The following is a 16,489-nucleotide window of genomic DNA, read 5'->3' on the forward strand; positions in this document are numbered from 1 at the left end:
GACTGACTCACCTGAACCACACCACAGCCTGCAGCCTGCTCCTGTGTGCACCTGAAGACGAGAGACAACAAAAAAGGTAACTTCTTGGTTTAATTGTATCTGCAGCAGCTTATACAAATTATATTAATTTCAAAATATATATTTTATTTCCATGCATCACAACCAAAAAGGCTCCTCACATCCAAAAATGTTCATGGTATCAGGAAAAAGGATGTTTGACCTGGTCCTGGACTGATTCTAATGTAATAATAATAATCAATAATAATGATATAATGTTATTCTAATATATAAATATTAACAATCTGCATACAGCTATATGTCGTGAATTGGTTTGATTGCCGTGCATTTGTTAGTAATGATGGTGATGATAAGGATAATAGGGTCAAAAATAAGGTTTAAAGATAAGCCTTAAACATTATTCCTAAATACAGATTGTGTGTAATTATAAAATCTTATCAACACTTTTGCTTTAACATGCATTAGCTGCACACTATTATAATTTTTTTAGTAAACACACATAATAAATAAGCCATTATCATAATGACATATGTTGTATTTCTTCTAAATAGTTTACGCAAAGTCTCAGTAGTGACTGAAATAACCTTATACCAGTAAAAGTGGATGAGGAGTCCCAGGAATCATTGTTATTGCACATTCCTCTCTAACAGCACATATGACCCACAGTCAATGTTCTGCTCTCATCATTCCATTAGTGTGTCCCATGGCATCCAATCAGCTGCAGTTAACAATGTATTTCTCTATGGAGACAGTCATTCACTGATGCATTTGTTTGCTGACACTTTATGATATCTTTAAACAGCTAGAGAGTCCCCTGGTGGTCACCTGGAGAACTATTTTCTCCTCCCCACAGCTTATAAAAAACTCAGTGTTTGGAGTGAAAAAAGAAAAGAAAGAAAGAAAGAAAGAAAGAAAAGAAACGAAACCATTTCATACAGTCTCAATACTACTGTTTGAAATCTTTTTTATTTATTTCAACTCTGGTTTGATTGGCTGTTATGTCCCATAAGATGCCATTTTCTTTTTCTTTTATGATTTCCTTCTCTTTCTGTCTCTACAGTTTGCGCTATGTTTGCAATAATTAAATGTGTACTTGATCTTGTTCTGACAGGCAGCATGGATGTAAGTACCTCATCAAATTCTCAGATCTCTGCACTGGTAAGACTTACACAAGTCATTCTCCCCATTTTTCCATCTAAACATAAGTGCTTACATCTTTGCTTGTGTCAAACTGCCATGTTTGCAACTGCAAGATGGTGTCCTCCATCCTCTCCACCCTCTCTCTCCCTCGTATCTCTATCCTCGCCCCTGACCCTTCTCTCTCTTCTCCCTCCTCCCCCTCTCCTCCCTCTCAGCATTCTGACGCTCTCTGTGGCAGCTGCCCGTCCTATGGTTCTGCCCCACAGACTAACAGCCTCTGGCCCCCCCTGCCTCCGTCTGGAACTGGTTTCCCTGCGTGGCCGGGACAGCCCGCCCAGGCCACACCGTGCTGGACCGGCCAGCCAAACTCACCCTGCTGGACTACGACACAACCAGCTCAGGTCTCCGTCCCGGCTCCTGTTCTGTTTCCTGCCCCAGTGCAGGCTGTATCACCAGCTCCAGTACCAACTGCCATAGTGCCAGCTCCAGTTCTAGCTCCAGCTCAAGCCTCAGGGCAGCCCTGCTACCCTTGTTGGCCAGGCACAGAGTATCAGCCTTTTCAGCCACCAGCTCCAATTCAAGCCCAGCTGCCTGCTCCAGCCCCGGCTCCGGCCCCGGCTCCGGCCCCGGCTCCAACTCTAATCCCAGTTACAGCACCTGCTCCTGCTCCTGCTCCTGCTCCGAGCGCCCATCAACATTTACCTGGGTGGCCTGCCCGCCCCGGCTGGCCTTATAACCCAGGACAGTCAGGGTGGCCTGGACAGAATCCATCTATGATGCCTCTCCACTGGCTCCCACCTACATCTGGACCTCTAGTAAGTCCAATGCAAGGAATCTCACTACAATGGTGCTTGGTTGTCAGGTTGGTTTATGGTCCTTCTCTCCCTTCTGTGCTGATCAGAGTGTTCCATACAACTTGAACCTGGCCCGAGGGGTGTATGACAAGATGATGATGACCATCCTGGGCCACGTGAAACCTAATGCTAAAATGTAAGCATGTTTAAATGTGCTTAGTGTCTTCCTGTGCCAATCTGTTTCTTATATATTCAGAGCACATTCAAAATATGAAAGTCTCATTATCGAGGGAAAAACAGATGAGTTCAACACAACAGAGAAAATACAGCATCAGTGAAAGTCAAGCTTTGGTCTCCCGCAGGTTCACAGTGAACTTCCTGAGGGGCAATGACATCGCCTTTCATATCAACCCTCGCTTCAATGAAGGGGGCAAACAGGTGTTTGTCCGTAACCACAAACTGGGCGAGCGCTGGGGCCCTGAAGAGAGGGACCTGAAGGGGCCCTTCCCCTTTGCCCCCGGGAGCCCGTTTGAGGTGAGTTTTAGAAAGAGAAACCTCATAGTGGATTCAGATGCTATATGTAGCATGCTAACATCATTAAAATCATTATCATTTACCTTTAAGTATCAGCGTCTGTTGCTGTTAATATACCCTTATATAATTCCATTCCATTAACAGACACTACTAATCATTTTTTAACCATTTGTTTGTGGTGAGAGTTTTAAACGATGTTGATGTTTCAAAGTTCCACACGTCACCTTTAACTGAGGTCACTTTCTCATGGTTAACGTCAGGGTAACGTTTGGAAAAGACTGAAAGGGTTGGAAAGTCGTTTGTGCAAGCGAGTCCTAGATAAGGGAGGTGCTGCACTGCAGGGAGGCTCCTGGAGGTCAGTGGGGGTCTCACGTTGCTCAATAACATCAATAACAATTATGCTTCTCCAGGAGGTGACTAATCTGAGGAATCTATTTCTGTCGCTGATGTGTCCGAGAGTCCTCATGTCCATGTTTACTGACAAACGTAACAACCACAGTGGGTTTCACTACAGTTTTACCTTAATTAACTTTACATCATTATCCTAGTAAAATATTTTTCCAACATAAGAACCCCTTAAAAAAATGCTGTGATTTTTGACTGAATAAAAAGATGGACGAAATGACAGCCCCTAAAAGTGACACCTAATCTGGTTGATTCCCCCCTGGTGGCTGGCTGCAGCATACGTCATAAGCCTGGCCTCCTCCATGTTAACAGATGGGACATGGACCAAACTAAAAACCCAAAGTACATGTGAAATACATTTCTCACTCACTCAGCCCAGGATGGCAGCGCCAGAACCTTTTTGTACAGTGGGAGGAAGTGGAGACATTTCATCCATCTTGATATACAGTCACTGCCTGTGATTTATTTATGTATTTTTTTATATTTAACTTGAGCACTGCATGCATGATAGTCTGATAGCACAGTGTGTGTGGTCAGTGTTACATTGGTGGTGACCCGCTCCATTCCAGATGAAGATCCTGTGCACTCAGGAGGTGTTCAGGGTGGCGGTGAACAACATCCCGTTGTTTGAGTTTCGACACCGCATCAGGGAGCTGAACCGGGTCGACAGAATCAACATCCTGCATGACGTCGTCCTCACCTACGTCAACATCGAGACACTTCCATAGAAAACACGCTGTAACTCATGTGCATGTATACATGTACTAGCACAAATCTATGATAGACGTATGAGTGCGTTGTAAATGCAGCAGAAATACATATATAGGACACAGAAATTTGCCCACACACAAAGATACATACAGGCTATTAATACATTGTAATGTGGAAACACTGAAGCCTTCTCTTTTTATATCATAGTGCTTAGAGATTGAATAACTGTGTGTTTTTAAGAATATTAATAATCACAAGAGCTGAGCTCATTCTATAAAGTGCCACAATTAGTTACACCGCTAACCATTTAGTTTACATAAAGCTTTTCATTATAAAGATGCTCCTGCTATTTATTGTGCACACTTGTATTATTAAATTGTCACTAATAAGAGAAAATAAAACATGTATCAATATTGTCTGAAGACCACAGGATCTATTATGGTTCAGTTTTCTGTGGTTCTGTTTACTGTAATTATTCTTGGATTAGATTATGGCTGAGAAATAAACAATCAAATCCAACGTCTTCATTGTTTATTTTTTGTAAGAGACTTCTTCTGTGTTTGACAACAACAGAATACAAAGATCTTTCTAAAAACCCTGTAAAACCAGCACAATGAAAACGTTCATACATACAGACACTAACAAATCTTCATTACATGACATACATTAAGCAATAACTGTATCAAAGGTTACAGCTACTTTTGTATTGAAGGAGACACTACTGGCAATAAAAGAGAATCACATGGCTAAATTTCAGTCTTGTCCATATCCTTCATCTGACACGTGACCCTACTCCTGAGCTTCACTTCCTTTATCGTCCCACCTGAACATGATCCCTCCGTCACAACCCTCTGTTTTTATTAATATATAAAACGAAAAGATTGTTGTCCCACAAGCAGAGAGGACCTGATGATGTGACTGTCCTGCAGTCAGCACTTTAGTCGTACTCTGTTAAGTGTCTGAGATTTACCATGTGGCTGTTTAGTGATATACAACTGAACTGAATTCAGTTTTATCTGAATCAGTTTTATACCAACTGTGCTCTTCATGTAACTTCCTCATTGTTCCTCTAGTGTCTCCCTTCATTACATATCCACTCATTAAGGTTTAAGAAAAAGTGGAAAACAAACTATGGCATCTTGAAAAATAAGGCAACATTTTTACTCATTATTTCAGTGCATGACACTCGTGATTTAGTTCCAATTTCTTCAAATATAATAACATCTCATGAGTTTACAGTTAAAAAAGATTAAGTTTAAAAACATCTCTGTGCAAATAACAAGTGTGCAATTCACAGTGCTACTGAGTGTGCATACGTTTGTTCATGTGTTGCATAGCAGACTTCAGGTCTTGGTATCCAGCCTCCTCTCCACAGACCTCAGCAGCAGCTCAGCGTACTGCTCCAGCAGAGCGAGGGCCTTGTCTCCTTACCCCTTCACCACCTGGTCCTGGTCCTGGTCCTGGTTCCCCTCGCACTGTGAGGGCGGCTGAAGCAGAGAGTCCAGCTCCGTCTTCACCGTGAACATGGCCTCGGACAGGAGTCTCCTCATCTGCTGCTGGTCCTCACTGGGCTGGTGGCCACTCTGTAGAACCTGGTTTAAATCAACCCATGGATTCAGGACCCAGACAGTGAGTAAGACAGTCAGACAGTTTGGTGAAACAATCAGTCGATACATAGATTGTCAAAAAATAATAATTTTGGCCATGTTTTAAGTTGGTTATAAAAAGAATCAATAATAATTATAGAATTGATTATTATAATATGTAATAATAATTTCAGGCCTACAGTCAAGATGTAAAAATGTATGCGTGATAATTACAATGGATTTCTACAGAAACGAGATGTACAAACATAACAACAGCAGCATCCACACAAGTAAAATTTCAAAAACAATACATTATAAGAATGTGTATAATTTAAGCAGTAAATATTTAACCTATACATGCAATTTATAACAATGAGAGAAACATGAGAGTGACAGGTGTGTAAACATGCAAGAAATTATTTGTATCTATTCCCTCTTAACTTTCACCATCTCTCTCGTTTCCTCTTATTTAATTTTGTCACACATGCACGCACACACACACACCTGGACATACAGCACAGACACACTCACTGACCGTGGTGTAGAGCATGATGGTCTTGCTCAGACTGTTGTGAAGCTCGATAACCGTCCGCCTGCAAGTTTCCAGGGTGATAGAGTGATCTGTCGAGAGAGCAGGAGAAGGACTCTATCAGGTGCAGCGCGGCATGTGGCAAATCAGTGTGTGCACACAGTATAGACACACTACGACACACTTTAACTGAGTGCAGCAAGTGCACAGTTAATGTTGAGCGAAAGGTTCAAGAGTATCAAAAGAAACTCTATAAATCTCACACACACACACACACACACACACACACACACACACACACACACACACACACACACACACACACACACACACACACACACACACACACACACACACGGAGGCTAGAGCGAGAGCAGCAGGCGTGAAACTGAGAGATATGATTTCAACATGTATGGTAAAAACACAGCTGTGCCGCTGGATATCAGAGAAGCTAGTTCAGTGAATGTCTTTAAAAGAAAACTTAAAAGACATTTCTCTTTGTTTCAGCCTTCAACTGGTTCAGCACTTGCCTTCTTTTATGAATATTTAAATATTTATTTTTCTTTTAAATGTCTTTTCAACAGGTTCTTATGTTTCTTAAAATCTGTTCTCTTCTTATGTGAATTACATTTTAACATGTTTTTTATTGTTATCTATGTGATGTGTGTATGCTGAGGTTGGTTAGGTGAGAAACCCACTGAATTTGGTCTTTTACCCCCTGACATCACCTCCCTGCTGTCTTTTAACACGGTCTCCCATTAAACACGCTCCAATGGCTGGATCAACTTCAGGAGCAAAACTGTTTCTTACTGAGCTCGGTAAATCCAGTTTATCGCATCATGCAGCTGCAACTTGGAGCAACATACAGAACATTCTAAAGCTCAACTCGTTATTATCTTTCCTCCAGCTTTTCTTGTTCTAGTTGATTCATTTGCTTTGAATTAAAATGTACAGTATGTTCTGTATTTATTCCTCAGGCTTTTACTTTTGCTCTTGTTTTTGCCATTTAGCTAATTTTAGTGTTTCTTATTTCTGCTTTCTTGGTGTCTTGGAATGTTTCGTTTATTTTCGGTACTCAACTATGTTGGAAAAGAGATCTCTATCTCAGTGTATTTCCCAGTTAAAATAATGGTTGACATAACAGCAGGTAAAGAGGCGCGAAATTACCTCAGTAAGGTTCACCTCAGAATTTTAATACTATTACATATGTATTTATTTACTGAGAAATGTGAGGGAAACTGGGAGCATTAATGTGTGCATTATTAATTCATTTTCATTCTTGATGTCTCCAACATGGAAAGGATCTATCTTTTTAGGAAGCATGAATGTGCTTTATACATTTTAAGGAGATTGACTGTTTACGTTTTCGAATTCCAAGAGTCAAGTTTCAAGCCTGTTGCATGAGATCTTGGTGTTTTGCTCCAGATCAATTTACATGTTTAGCAGCACACAATCATGTTTGCTCCTATTTTAATCATCATCTCATCAACTTTTAAAGACACAGAGAAAAAAGACGACTGAGAGAGCAAAAGTCGTGACTCTTGTCATACATGTCCAGTTTGGAGTCAATTGGACCATGTATGTCCGAGATACAACAACCTTGTGTTTTGATGGTGATTCATCAAAATTTGCCACCACGGCACTTTCACACCGTGTGACGTAAAACTCACTATTTGAGTTAGTTTTGTTCTCCAGTCAAGATGACACTCACCGAATTTGAAGTTGATCTACATCTCTAGGAGGAGTTTGTTAAAATACACAATGTGTAAAACGGCCAAAATAGCCACAAAATCCAAAATGGCCGACTTCCTGTTGCGTTTATCAAATTGGTGCAGGGGACTATTTTTTCCGTCTGGTCACGATACATGTGTGTAACACATTTCGTAAAGATCGGTTAAACCAGAGGGAATTGCTGCGTTTTAGGGGGCGCTGTTGAGCCATTTTTCCCACGCCCATTTCGAATTACTCCAGCATACATAAATTTCCATCAGGCCTGACACGCCCGCGAAGTTTGGTGAGATTTCAAGTACGTTCAAGCTGTCATAAATGCTAATCATTTACCTGAATAGTCAAACCAAAAGCAATAGGGCCTTTGCCCAGTCGTGCTCGGGCCATAATAAACCAAAAGAGAGGACGATACAAAATAATCAAACTTCTCATTTGTAATAACAGCACTGACAGAAGGAGGGCAGACATAAGTAGACTGACAGACAGGCCGGTAGACAGACAGCAGACAAGCAGTGTGAAGAAGAGGTGCAGTGATGAAGAGAAGGGGCATTTGCGACAGGCAAGTTAATAAACGGTTTGTGGGGAGTCAGACCTGGCTGAGGGTCAGTGCTCGATGCAGGGGCCTGTCCGCGCAGCAGAGGGCACTCTTTAGCCGCAGCCACCTGTCCTGACTCATAGGCACTGGGGGTGGGGGGGATGAGAGAAATCAGCATCAGTTACTGTATTTAATGCAACTGTGACAAGTTGAATTAGAAGAGCAAATAACAAGCAAAATCTGTGAAATGAGCTGAATTTTGCAAATACAAAAATGTAAGGAGGTAACTATTAAACATAAAACAGTGCTTATTGCATACTCAAACATTTTCCTCAAGATTAGTAGTGATTCGGCTATCGGTCATTGTTGTACTGAATATAGTTTTTTGTACTTTTTCTCTGTCTAATTTCACTGATTGCGTGTGTATGTATATGTTTTTGATAGTATGATTTTCCCATCAACCTGCCAGGGACTGTGTGATTAAAAACTAGTCTGTATAACAATCTGGCACATTTACATGTTGGACTCAAATATGAATGTTATTTAAAGTAAAGTACAAGTATGAAATAAAACCATAAAGTGTAATAAACATCTAGTGAAAGTGTTTTACCTCTTAGGAACCGAGCCTCCACTCTGCTTCACTGATAGTGAACTCGGCAAAGAAAGATCCAAACTTAGAGACAGATGTCGACCTATTGCTAAAAATAACAAGATAAACACAAGGCAACACATGTAAGAATGTAGTTCTGTGTGTATATGGCACATTACAGGATGAGGCTGGCTGTCTAACCTTGTTTGTTTCCTGGAAAGTCACACTGGGGGTCTCTGAGGCCTCCAAACCCACTGGTGCTTGGTTTTACCTCCAGGCAGAGGCTGCGTCGAGGGCTGAGAGGCTGCTTGGGCAGCGGGATGCGAGAGGGTGGAATGTTGTGGGTAAAAGTCGAAGGTGAAACTGCAGCTGTACGATGGGGAGAAGCAGGGGAGGGACTTTTTGCCAGAGGGTACAATACGGATGACGATGAAGAGACGATAGAGGGGAAAGCAGTGATGGGAGAGGAGGTGAACAGCGGGAGCTCGACCTCCATCTCCCCAGATAACCTCATGCCCTTAAGGAAGGACGGGGAGCAAGGAGGCGTCCCGACCTGGATACCTTCCGACAGGGAGGAGGAGCGGCTGCTTTTGGCCATGGAGCTGGCTGTAGGGTTCATGTAGGAGTGCTGGGGCTTGAGTTTGGGACTCTCCCAAGGTAAGGGGGACTGGGGAGACTGGGGAGAGCCCGAGGAGGGCGAGGAAAAGTGGAAGGACGGCCTGGGGGTGTCTTGGTCCAGGAAAAGCTGCTGAGGTCTCTTGCGCAGGTCCTTTCGGTCGGTGGAGAGGACGGGGGACTGAGGAGCTGGAGAAATAATGTTGAGGGGGAGATGAATGTGAATTTTTATATATCAACTTTATGGCTTTTATATATATAAATTGTCAATCCTGGGAAATTATCAAAAGTAAAACTAACGAAATGTTATATTTCATAGTAGAACCGAACACAGATGCAAATGAGCTACATAGCTAACTCTCACTTAATGGTTGTGTCGTGCAGGATCCCTGTTAAATACATGTCAGCTAATAAACCAAACTCAAATATAAAGTAATAAATGAGCTAAGTGAGGATGGAACATACCATCCGAGGCCAGGTTCTGAGCAGAGTGGGATTTCATCAAACACGTGGTTCTGTCCAGCAGGAGCGGAGCTTTGGGTGGAGGAGGGTTGGACATCCTCCACAGGTGGGACCTGGACGTCTTCTTCTTCTTTTCGGTTCTGAGGGTGGGGGTGCACTCCTTCTCTGGAGCATCGGCCCTGCTGAGACACGTCAGCTTTAAAATCACTTCTCGCACATTTATCAGTCGTCAACAACATAACAAAAACACGCTAAAGTGAATATCAGTCTGTGCTTCATTTTAATGATCTGCTCTCTACCAATGATTTCTAATCATTTATTTAAACAGAGTAGCCTACCAATTGTACTTTGTGAACTTTTAATTTATAATTGATGACTCTACAAAGCAGCCCTTGTCTAAGATTAAACATCTTTCAGGTCCATGTCTGTATTTCCTCCTTACTTTGGCCCCTCAGTCCAGCCAGGGGACACTGGGGTCTTGTCCTCCATGTTTCTGCTCTGACCATCTTCCATCAAGGGCCGTACCTTTGACACAGGAGGCTTGGTGGAGTGGTTGCTCCTATTCAGAGGGAAGTCATGACAGGGTTAGAGGAGCAGACACACAATGTAATCCCTTGTTAAATGAATAGTTAGCACAATCACGTTAGGATCCATACTACTCTAATAAATATGAAGCTGTCTACGAGCTGGTTATTCTAATGCACATGAAACAGTTCAGCCCATTAACCTGTGGGAACCATGGCATGTTCTTTAATTTAACTTTTTCAAATCAAACAAAGACAGAGCCACGGTAGCTTTTAGACATTTGATTATATTCATTGATTTTTAGATTCATTTTAAAGGAATAGTTGCACTGTTTGAGAAAGTATCTATAGGCCTTATACTACACAGCCTATGTGGACAGAGCCAGAAGACATGATATCAGCTTACAGCTAACATGGCTCTGTGTACAAAAAATACACATCAGCTCACTAGTTAACACATTAAATCCTTGAATCTTGTTTGTTGTGTTTGTACAAAAACAAATTGTATGTTTTACAGGGGTTTAAGAATTGGCTAAGACCAGTTGCCAAGCAACCAGCAGAGACTTCATTAACTTGTAGATGGATGTTGTTATCATCGAACAGAGCCAAGCTAGTCGTTTGTCCGTGGTTCCAATCTGTAAACTGGCTGCTGGCTGTAACTTCACATTTGCTGAACTGCACTGACATGGGAGAGGCATCCATTCGCTCAGCTAACATTTGGCAGGAATATGGATAAACACATTTCCAGAAAATATTCAACCATTTCTTAAATTAAATAACATTTCACACAAGTGAATTCCAAACACTCCTGCAATCTTTCATGTAATTTGTTTTATTTATTTAGTGCCAAATCCCAACCTGCATTATCTAAAGGCACTTCACGTAATGAGGTCAAGACCTTACAATATTATAAGGAAATCCAAAAGTTCCCACAACGAGCAAACGCTTGGTGACGGCGGAAAGAAAAAAGACCCTTTGCAATGTAATGAAAAATGCAAGTAAAAATGTTACAACCTTTAGGTCATCCAAGGACCGAAAACAACCCAACAATGTTCTCTCACACAAAATTACCCAGAGAGCCTTCAACAATGTCTTTACAATCCGACAGCCGGCTGGATCAAGAGGGTACACAGATGGTTTAGCAGAGCAGTGTGCGTGAGTCCACATGGATTTGTAATTATAGCTGTGAGTCCACACTGGTCTGAAGTGGTCAGCAGTACCTGTTATTATGTCCTCTGGCCAGGAAGCGTGAAGACATGCTGAGCCTGGGGACTTTGCTCTGCTCAGCTGTGGACAGACAGTAGACATTAGAATAAAAACAAACAAAAGGATAAACGTAGAAATTGGCAGAGAAAGAAGAGAAATACCCAAAGGAAAGATAAATCTAAAGTAGAAGGAGAACCACCAGACTAATCAATACTGTGTGTGTCGGTATTAGCACGTGTGTGTTCGCCCTGTCTGACCCGTGCTGCAGCTCTCTGTCAGCGTTTCAAAGTTCTGCTTGAGGAAGTCTTCTCGGCTGCGGCCGGCACTGTCGGTCACCGTCCTCAGAGCCTCGTCCATACTCGTCACTTCTGCCTTTTGTTTCACTTCCTCCCTCTCTTCATCGTCCTCCTCGTCGCAGCTGTCCGGGCTCAGGGACTCCACATCTGCAAAATCTGAGGACAAATAGAAATGCACGTACCAGATAATCCTTAGAAACGGCCAGTCAGAACTCTGAGGCTTATGTGGTAGAAAGTTATTATCAGACATATTTCTATCAGAAAAAAGTTTCTCAACTGCAGGGTCTATATGAATAAACGTGGTGTCTTGTGAGATTTCTGCAGAGGTGTAAGAATCAGTATAGATGTTACTAGAGTAAATGAAGATGGAAAAGAACATAAATGAAAAATGTAATGTTCGCTTAAAAGTTTAGAGTGAATTTCCCCTATGGAATCATGTAGTTGCAGCTGAAAAATCCACAGCAAAACATCTGAAAATTCCCTGTGCCAAATTTAATTCTAATAAAGTGAAGCAGAGCAGAGTTAAAGAGGTTTTAGTAGAGATATGTACAGGCTTAATCTGTGTCATTTGAGATTTCTCACTTTAAAACTCATTTACTTTCTTTTTAGTAAATGTACAGCATGAGCAGCTGACAGCCACAGAGTCTTTTCTGATACTACCACTAGGGGGGACTAAAGTCAGAACATGTCTTACTGTAAACAGAGAAATAGCTTTGAATCTTAATTTTTGGTGCTTTGTGTTTTTATTCAAGGGAAGATAGGTTATTAAATGAAATACTGCACATTGCTTTAATTGTTTTCTGGTGTTATTTTCTCTCTCATCGTTGTTGCTCTCACCATCCAGGACCCCATCCAGGCTGGACTCCCTGTGGTCGAAGCCCAGGGAGCAGGCGCTGTCCGGGCTGCGGCTGTCCTGGCTCTCACTGCGGATCCCTCGTCCTTGCATCCTGCGGTGCTGCTCCTTCACTATGTAATCACTGACGTATGAAAACACAGAGAGGTGGAAATAACAATGAGGAGAAGAAGAGGGGCGGAGAGGGGGGGAACAGCAAACTAAGAATAGAAAGGCACTTTTGTTCTCTCTCACGGTCACTGGGATGAAAACAGTGTGTGTGCAGCAGGCAGGGATTTACCTGCCCTGTAGACTTGTGCTCTCCTCTTTGTCCTCGGGGTACAACACTGCTCCGTCGTTCCCCTTGATGCCCTTGGACGTGTGTGAGGACAGCCAGTCAGCATGTGGCCAGGCCTGATGCCTCTTGGATCTCTCCTCCAACTGCAGCAGCAAATGAGGAAAGGTGACTTAGTGCAGCAGACAGCAATTACACACATACCTCTTTCTTTTCCTCCTGTACGTGCATGCACACCATGGGCTCCTGCAGACTGGACGTGCTCTGTCTCACTGGGCCGTGGGGGCTTTTCTTGTGAGATAAGCTCTCCAGCTGCCTCAGGTCCAGCATGGATTTGACCATCAGCTCCAGAGTGCCCATACGATGAGACCAGCGGCGGCGTGGACGCTTGGCAGGGTCCGGGGCGACCTGGTTGATGACTGCATGCTGCGAATGAGACAGGAGACCATGACCTTTGTTGTTATAAGACAGGGCTGAAAAATATGGCACAGAGGTTCTGGAAAATGAAAGTTTGAATTAATTAATGTCAGTTTTTCATAAGATGCGGGTATGTGGTGTAACTTATAGTGCCCTAAATTGAACTGCGTATTTCAGAATGAATTTCATATCACTTTTGAAGACTCAGCCTCCACCCCCAGCACATCACAGAGGGATTAATCTCATGTTTGGGGGAGATAAGCCTGAGATCCTTAAGCCACTTCAGTCCTCCTAAAGTCTTTATAAAGACATGGTAGACATCAGCTGTCCAGTCTGTATTAAAAATATTCTGCATATACTTTATATATATTTATACTCAATATTATGCACTGTTCATAAAACAATTAAGCAGGGATGGAGTCAAGGGTGAGTTGTGTATTGTGAATTAATGTGATTAACATGGAATGACAATTAAATGCACTGGAACACACACACACACACACACACACACACACACACACACACACACACACACACACACACACACACACACACACAGACACACACGGAGGACTTTTCATTGACTTATATTGATTTCCTGGAGACTTGCTTTAACCTTACTTTTTCACTGAAAGATAATGATGGAATAATTTTGAATTTGTAAATACAATACCATACACATTTAATACTTATAAACATGCATCCAAAGCTGATCAAATTTATACTGATCCATTGAATAAAAGCTCCTACCTTTGTCTGCTCCCACTCCTGTCCTTCATCTGAGCCTCCTGATGTATGGAAAAGCACAATAATTAAAAGTTATGAACAATGACTACACCATGATACAATTTTGTATGCCTGAATTTGGATTTTTTAAATTCTCTTGCCCTCTGCACAGAGGTTAAATAACAGTACAGCAGGGCGTGTGCTCACTAACACGGTTGCGAGAGGACATTCCTCCGCTCAGTGCTACACCCTGATTCTAATTCCCTTGATAAACATTTGGATTAGAGTCTCAGACAGTACCTGTGTCCTCCTCGCCATGGCTGCTCTCAGAGGAAGCGGTGGTTGCGGTGTCTTCAGGGTCATCGGGGTCAGCAGCGTTCTCCGCCCCGTCCTCCCCCTCAGGCTCGTGGTCACTGTCTGAGGACATGGTGCCCAGAGTGGGGGCGCTGTACACCTCCCGCCTGGAGGAACACAATTGGAGGGCCAGAGAAAAATATTGTGTAAAGTGGCAGCTGTATGATCATTACTAGAACGAACGTGATCAACGAAAAGGCCTCGACGGCGGAGTGAGTCGTCACCTGAGGCTGGTGGTGGCGGGCGGCGTGTTTGGGTTCTGTCTGAGTTGGAAGAGCCGCTCCCTCATGCTGATCGTCAGCTCTGGAGCCAGTCGCCACACAAAGATACAGCTGGGAGATAAAAGCATTCAGGCATTAAAAATTCAGCATTTCATTTCAGCTGCACTATTGAGGAAACTGTCTGCAAACACATTTCCTCACTCATTTCCTTCTGCAGCAGAGGTTGTAGATGATATTAATTTGGGTGCTGCTGTCATCCTGGGTACAATCTTATTCTACTGCACTGAACATTTTCATACTTAAGCATCTTATTGTTGTCACAGCTCTCATTTTAAATATATAACTAATGCTACTCTTTTTCAGAAATATCACGATTATTCCACCTATCAACTCGATGCTGGATTTTACAGTAGAGCTACACACAATACTGTCTCTCACCTGTCACCTGACACAGAAATCAAATGCTTGCAGTCGTTGGTAAACTTCATCCCTGTGACAATCTCTGCAAAAAAAACAAAGTTATGGCCGGTTAGTTATTTTATTGCCCCCGGCTGTGTCGGGCGTTGCATCCTATTCCCTGCTGCTATAAAATGTGTAATTTACTCTGCTCAGTTTGGCTGCATGAATTGTGTATGCGTGTGTGTGTGTGTGTGTGTTCTGTTACCAGAGTGTCCAAACATGGTGGCGACACACTCCCCTGTGTAGAAGTCAAAGATGCTGATGTTTTTATTAGAGCAGCTCGTGGCCACGTATTGACCTGAGGGATCGATCTGCACCTGCCGGATACAAACACATTCTATAGTCGATGAACCGTGTGTGTGTGTGTGTGTGTGTGCGTGTGTGTGTGCGTGTGTGTGTATGAGAGATGAGTGGACAGTGGAGAAAGATGTTACCCTAAGCAGACTGCCATCTTCACTCAGCGATCCTTTATAGAGCTTCTTCTGCTTGCCACTGCTGATGTTGAAAATCCTGCAGTCAGGAGGGAAAGAAAACTCAAATATATTTTAAAAAACAACTTTCTTATAAGATGCATTTCCAGTTGCTATAACCTCCCTGTCCTTCATGCATCCCCATGCACACACTCACCGGATGCAGCGATCTTGGCAGCCGGCAGCAGCGTACTTGCAGGTGGGGTCTACACCCATGTCGTACAGCGTGGCCTTGCTCACCATATGGTGGGAGCGCCTGAACTCTGTCCCTCTGTCCGTCTGTAGAAAAGAGAGAAACACTGTCAGGTCTGTGCAGAGGAGGAGGGAGGCGGTAGATACAGCATCAGAAGAAAAGATGCAAATGACACATAAAGAAAGTGGGATGTTAAAACAAATGAAGACTAGAATGGCCCAACAGTCCACTGGGGAAACCACATTTGAATTTACTAGATCTAGATTTTTATTTGGGTTTGCACCACATTTCACACAAGCAAAAAATGTTGACCCTAACCATGATGCGGATTGGCACCATCATTTATTGGGTTCTCTCCGGACCCATAACAAACCCTTCCACCAAGTTTCATGCAATCCATGAAAACAACCTTGTTGGTGGAGGTCAATTGTTAGTGGAGGTCAATAGATGGATTCTCATTTACATCTCAGCACTTCCTCTTTATTGTGCACGTCAATAATATAATGTTCTCTAAATAAATATTGTATTACTGGCGCAGGGCATGTTCTAAATCCATCGTTTGGAACGGGCTGTTTCCTTGGCCTGTGGTGATGCAGCTTTCCTTGTGAAGCTGTGAAAGTGACCTGCAGTAATCGAGCTGCAGCAAGTACAGACCTGCTGCTGGACTCAGTCCACAGAACCCTGAAGCTGCTGCAGCTGCTGCACAAAGAGCCGTTCAAGTGATTATTCAAAGCTCAGTGAAGCTCAGCTCAGTACGCAGAACCCTGAACCGGACAATCAGTTGTTGTTGCTGTCATCAACGTCACTTAGGTTGATGAGTCCCAGCCGCTGCTGGTCACCTGTTTATTCT

At 42.9% G+C, this 16,489-nt stretch overlaps 2 protein-coding genes across 7 annotated transcripts in view; one reads left to right on the top strand and one right to left on the bottom strand.

The window, feature by feature from the left end:
• Positions 1–4,121, top strand: LOC118099038 (galectin-3). 4 transcript variants are annotated; one of them, XM_035143287.1, is made up of 7 exons: positions 2–76; positions 1,130–1,176; positions 1,374–1,973; positions 2,060–2,148; positions 2,315–2,486; positions 2,747–2,841; positions 3,461–3,591. In XM_035143287.1, the coding sequence occupies exons 2-7, from the start codon at positions 1,135–1,137 to the stop codon at positions 3,462–3,464; spliced, it is 1,002 nt and encodes a 333-aa protein (XP_034999178.1). In that variant the 5' UTR covers positions 2–76; positions 1,130–1,134; the 3' UTR covers positions 3,465–3,591. The 4 variants fall into 4 exon arrangements, with proteins under 4 accessions (XP_034999177.1, XP_034999178.1, XP_034999176.1 ...); XM_035143286.2 differs by lacking the exon at positions 2,747–2,841 and having other exon boundaries at positions 1–76; positions 1,130–1,140; positions 3,461–4,121; XM_035143285.2 differs by lacking the exon at positions 2,747–2,841 and having other exon boundaries at positions 3,461–4,121.
• LOC118099036 (mitogen-activated protein kinase-binding protein 1) overlaps positions 4,119–16,489 on the bottom strand; it is a 25,635-nt gene continuing 13,264 nt past the window's right edge. The window contains exons 15-33 of one of the 3 annotated variants that reach the window (XM_035143284.2): positions 15,604–15,725; positions 15,411–15,486; positions 15,182–15,287; positions 14,956–15,019; positions 14,521–14,628; positions 14,243–14,403; positions 13,967–14,004; positions 13,037–13,225; positions 12,806–12,945; positions 12,510–12,649; positions 11,634–11,828; positions 11,391–11,457; positions 10,089–10,205; positions 9,650–9,828; positions 8,771–9,373; positions 8,591–8,678; positions 8,038–8,126; positions 5,724–5,809; positions 4,119–5,194 (exon numbers count right to left, since the gene is read on the bottom strand). In XM_035143284.2, the coding sequence (XP_034999175.2) occupies positions 5,030–5,194; positions 5,724–5,809; positions 8,038–8,126; positions 8,591–8,678; positions 8,771–9,373; positions 9,650–9,828; positions 10,089–10,205; positions 11,391–11,457; positions 11,634–11,828; positions 12,510–12,649; positions 12,806–12,945; positions 13,037–13,225; positions 13,967–14,004; positions 14,243–14,403; positions 14,521–14,628; positions 14,956–15,019; positions 15,182–15,287; positions 15,411–15,486; positions 15,604–15,725 (2,733 nt within the window). In that variant the 3' untranslated portion in view covers positions 4,119–5,029. Of the gene's footprint in view, positions 5,195–5,723; positions 5,810–8,037; positions 8,127–8,590; positions 8,679–8,770; positions 9,374–9,649; positions 9,829–10,088; positions 10,206–11,390; positions 11,458–11,633; positions 11,829–12,509; positions 12,650–12,805; positions 12,946–13,036; positions 13,226–13,966; positions 14,005–14,242; positions 14,404–14,520; positions 14,629–14,955; positions 15,020–15,181; positions 15,294–15,410; positions 15,487–15,603; positions 15,726–16,489 lie in introns of all 3 variants that reach the window. The other 2 variants (XM_035143283.2, XM_035143282.2) reach the window with 2 other exon arrangements.

Source organism: Hippoglossus stenolepis, chromosome 20 (genome assembly GCF_022539355.2).
Source record: "Hippoglossus stenolepis isolate QCI-W04-F060 chromosome 20, HSTE1.2, whole genome shotgun sequence".
Classification (NCBI taxonomy): domain Eukaryota; kingdom Metazoa; phylum Chordata; class Actinopteri; order Pleuronectiformes; family Pleuronectidae; genus Hippoglossus; species Hippoglossus stenolepis.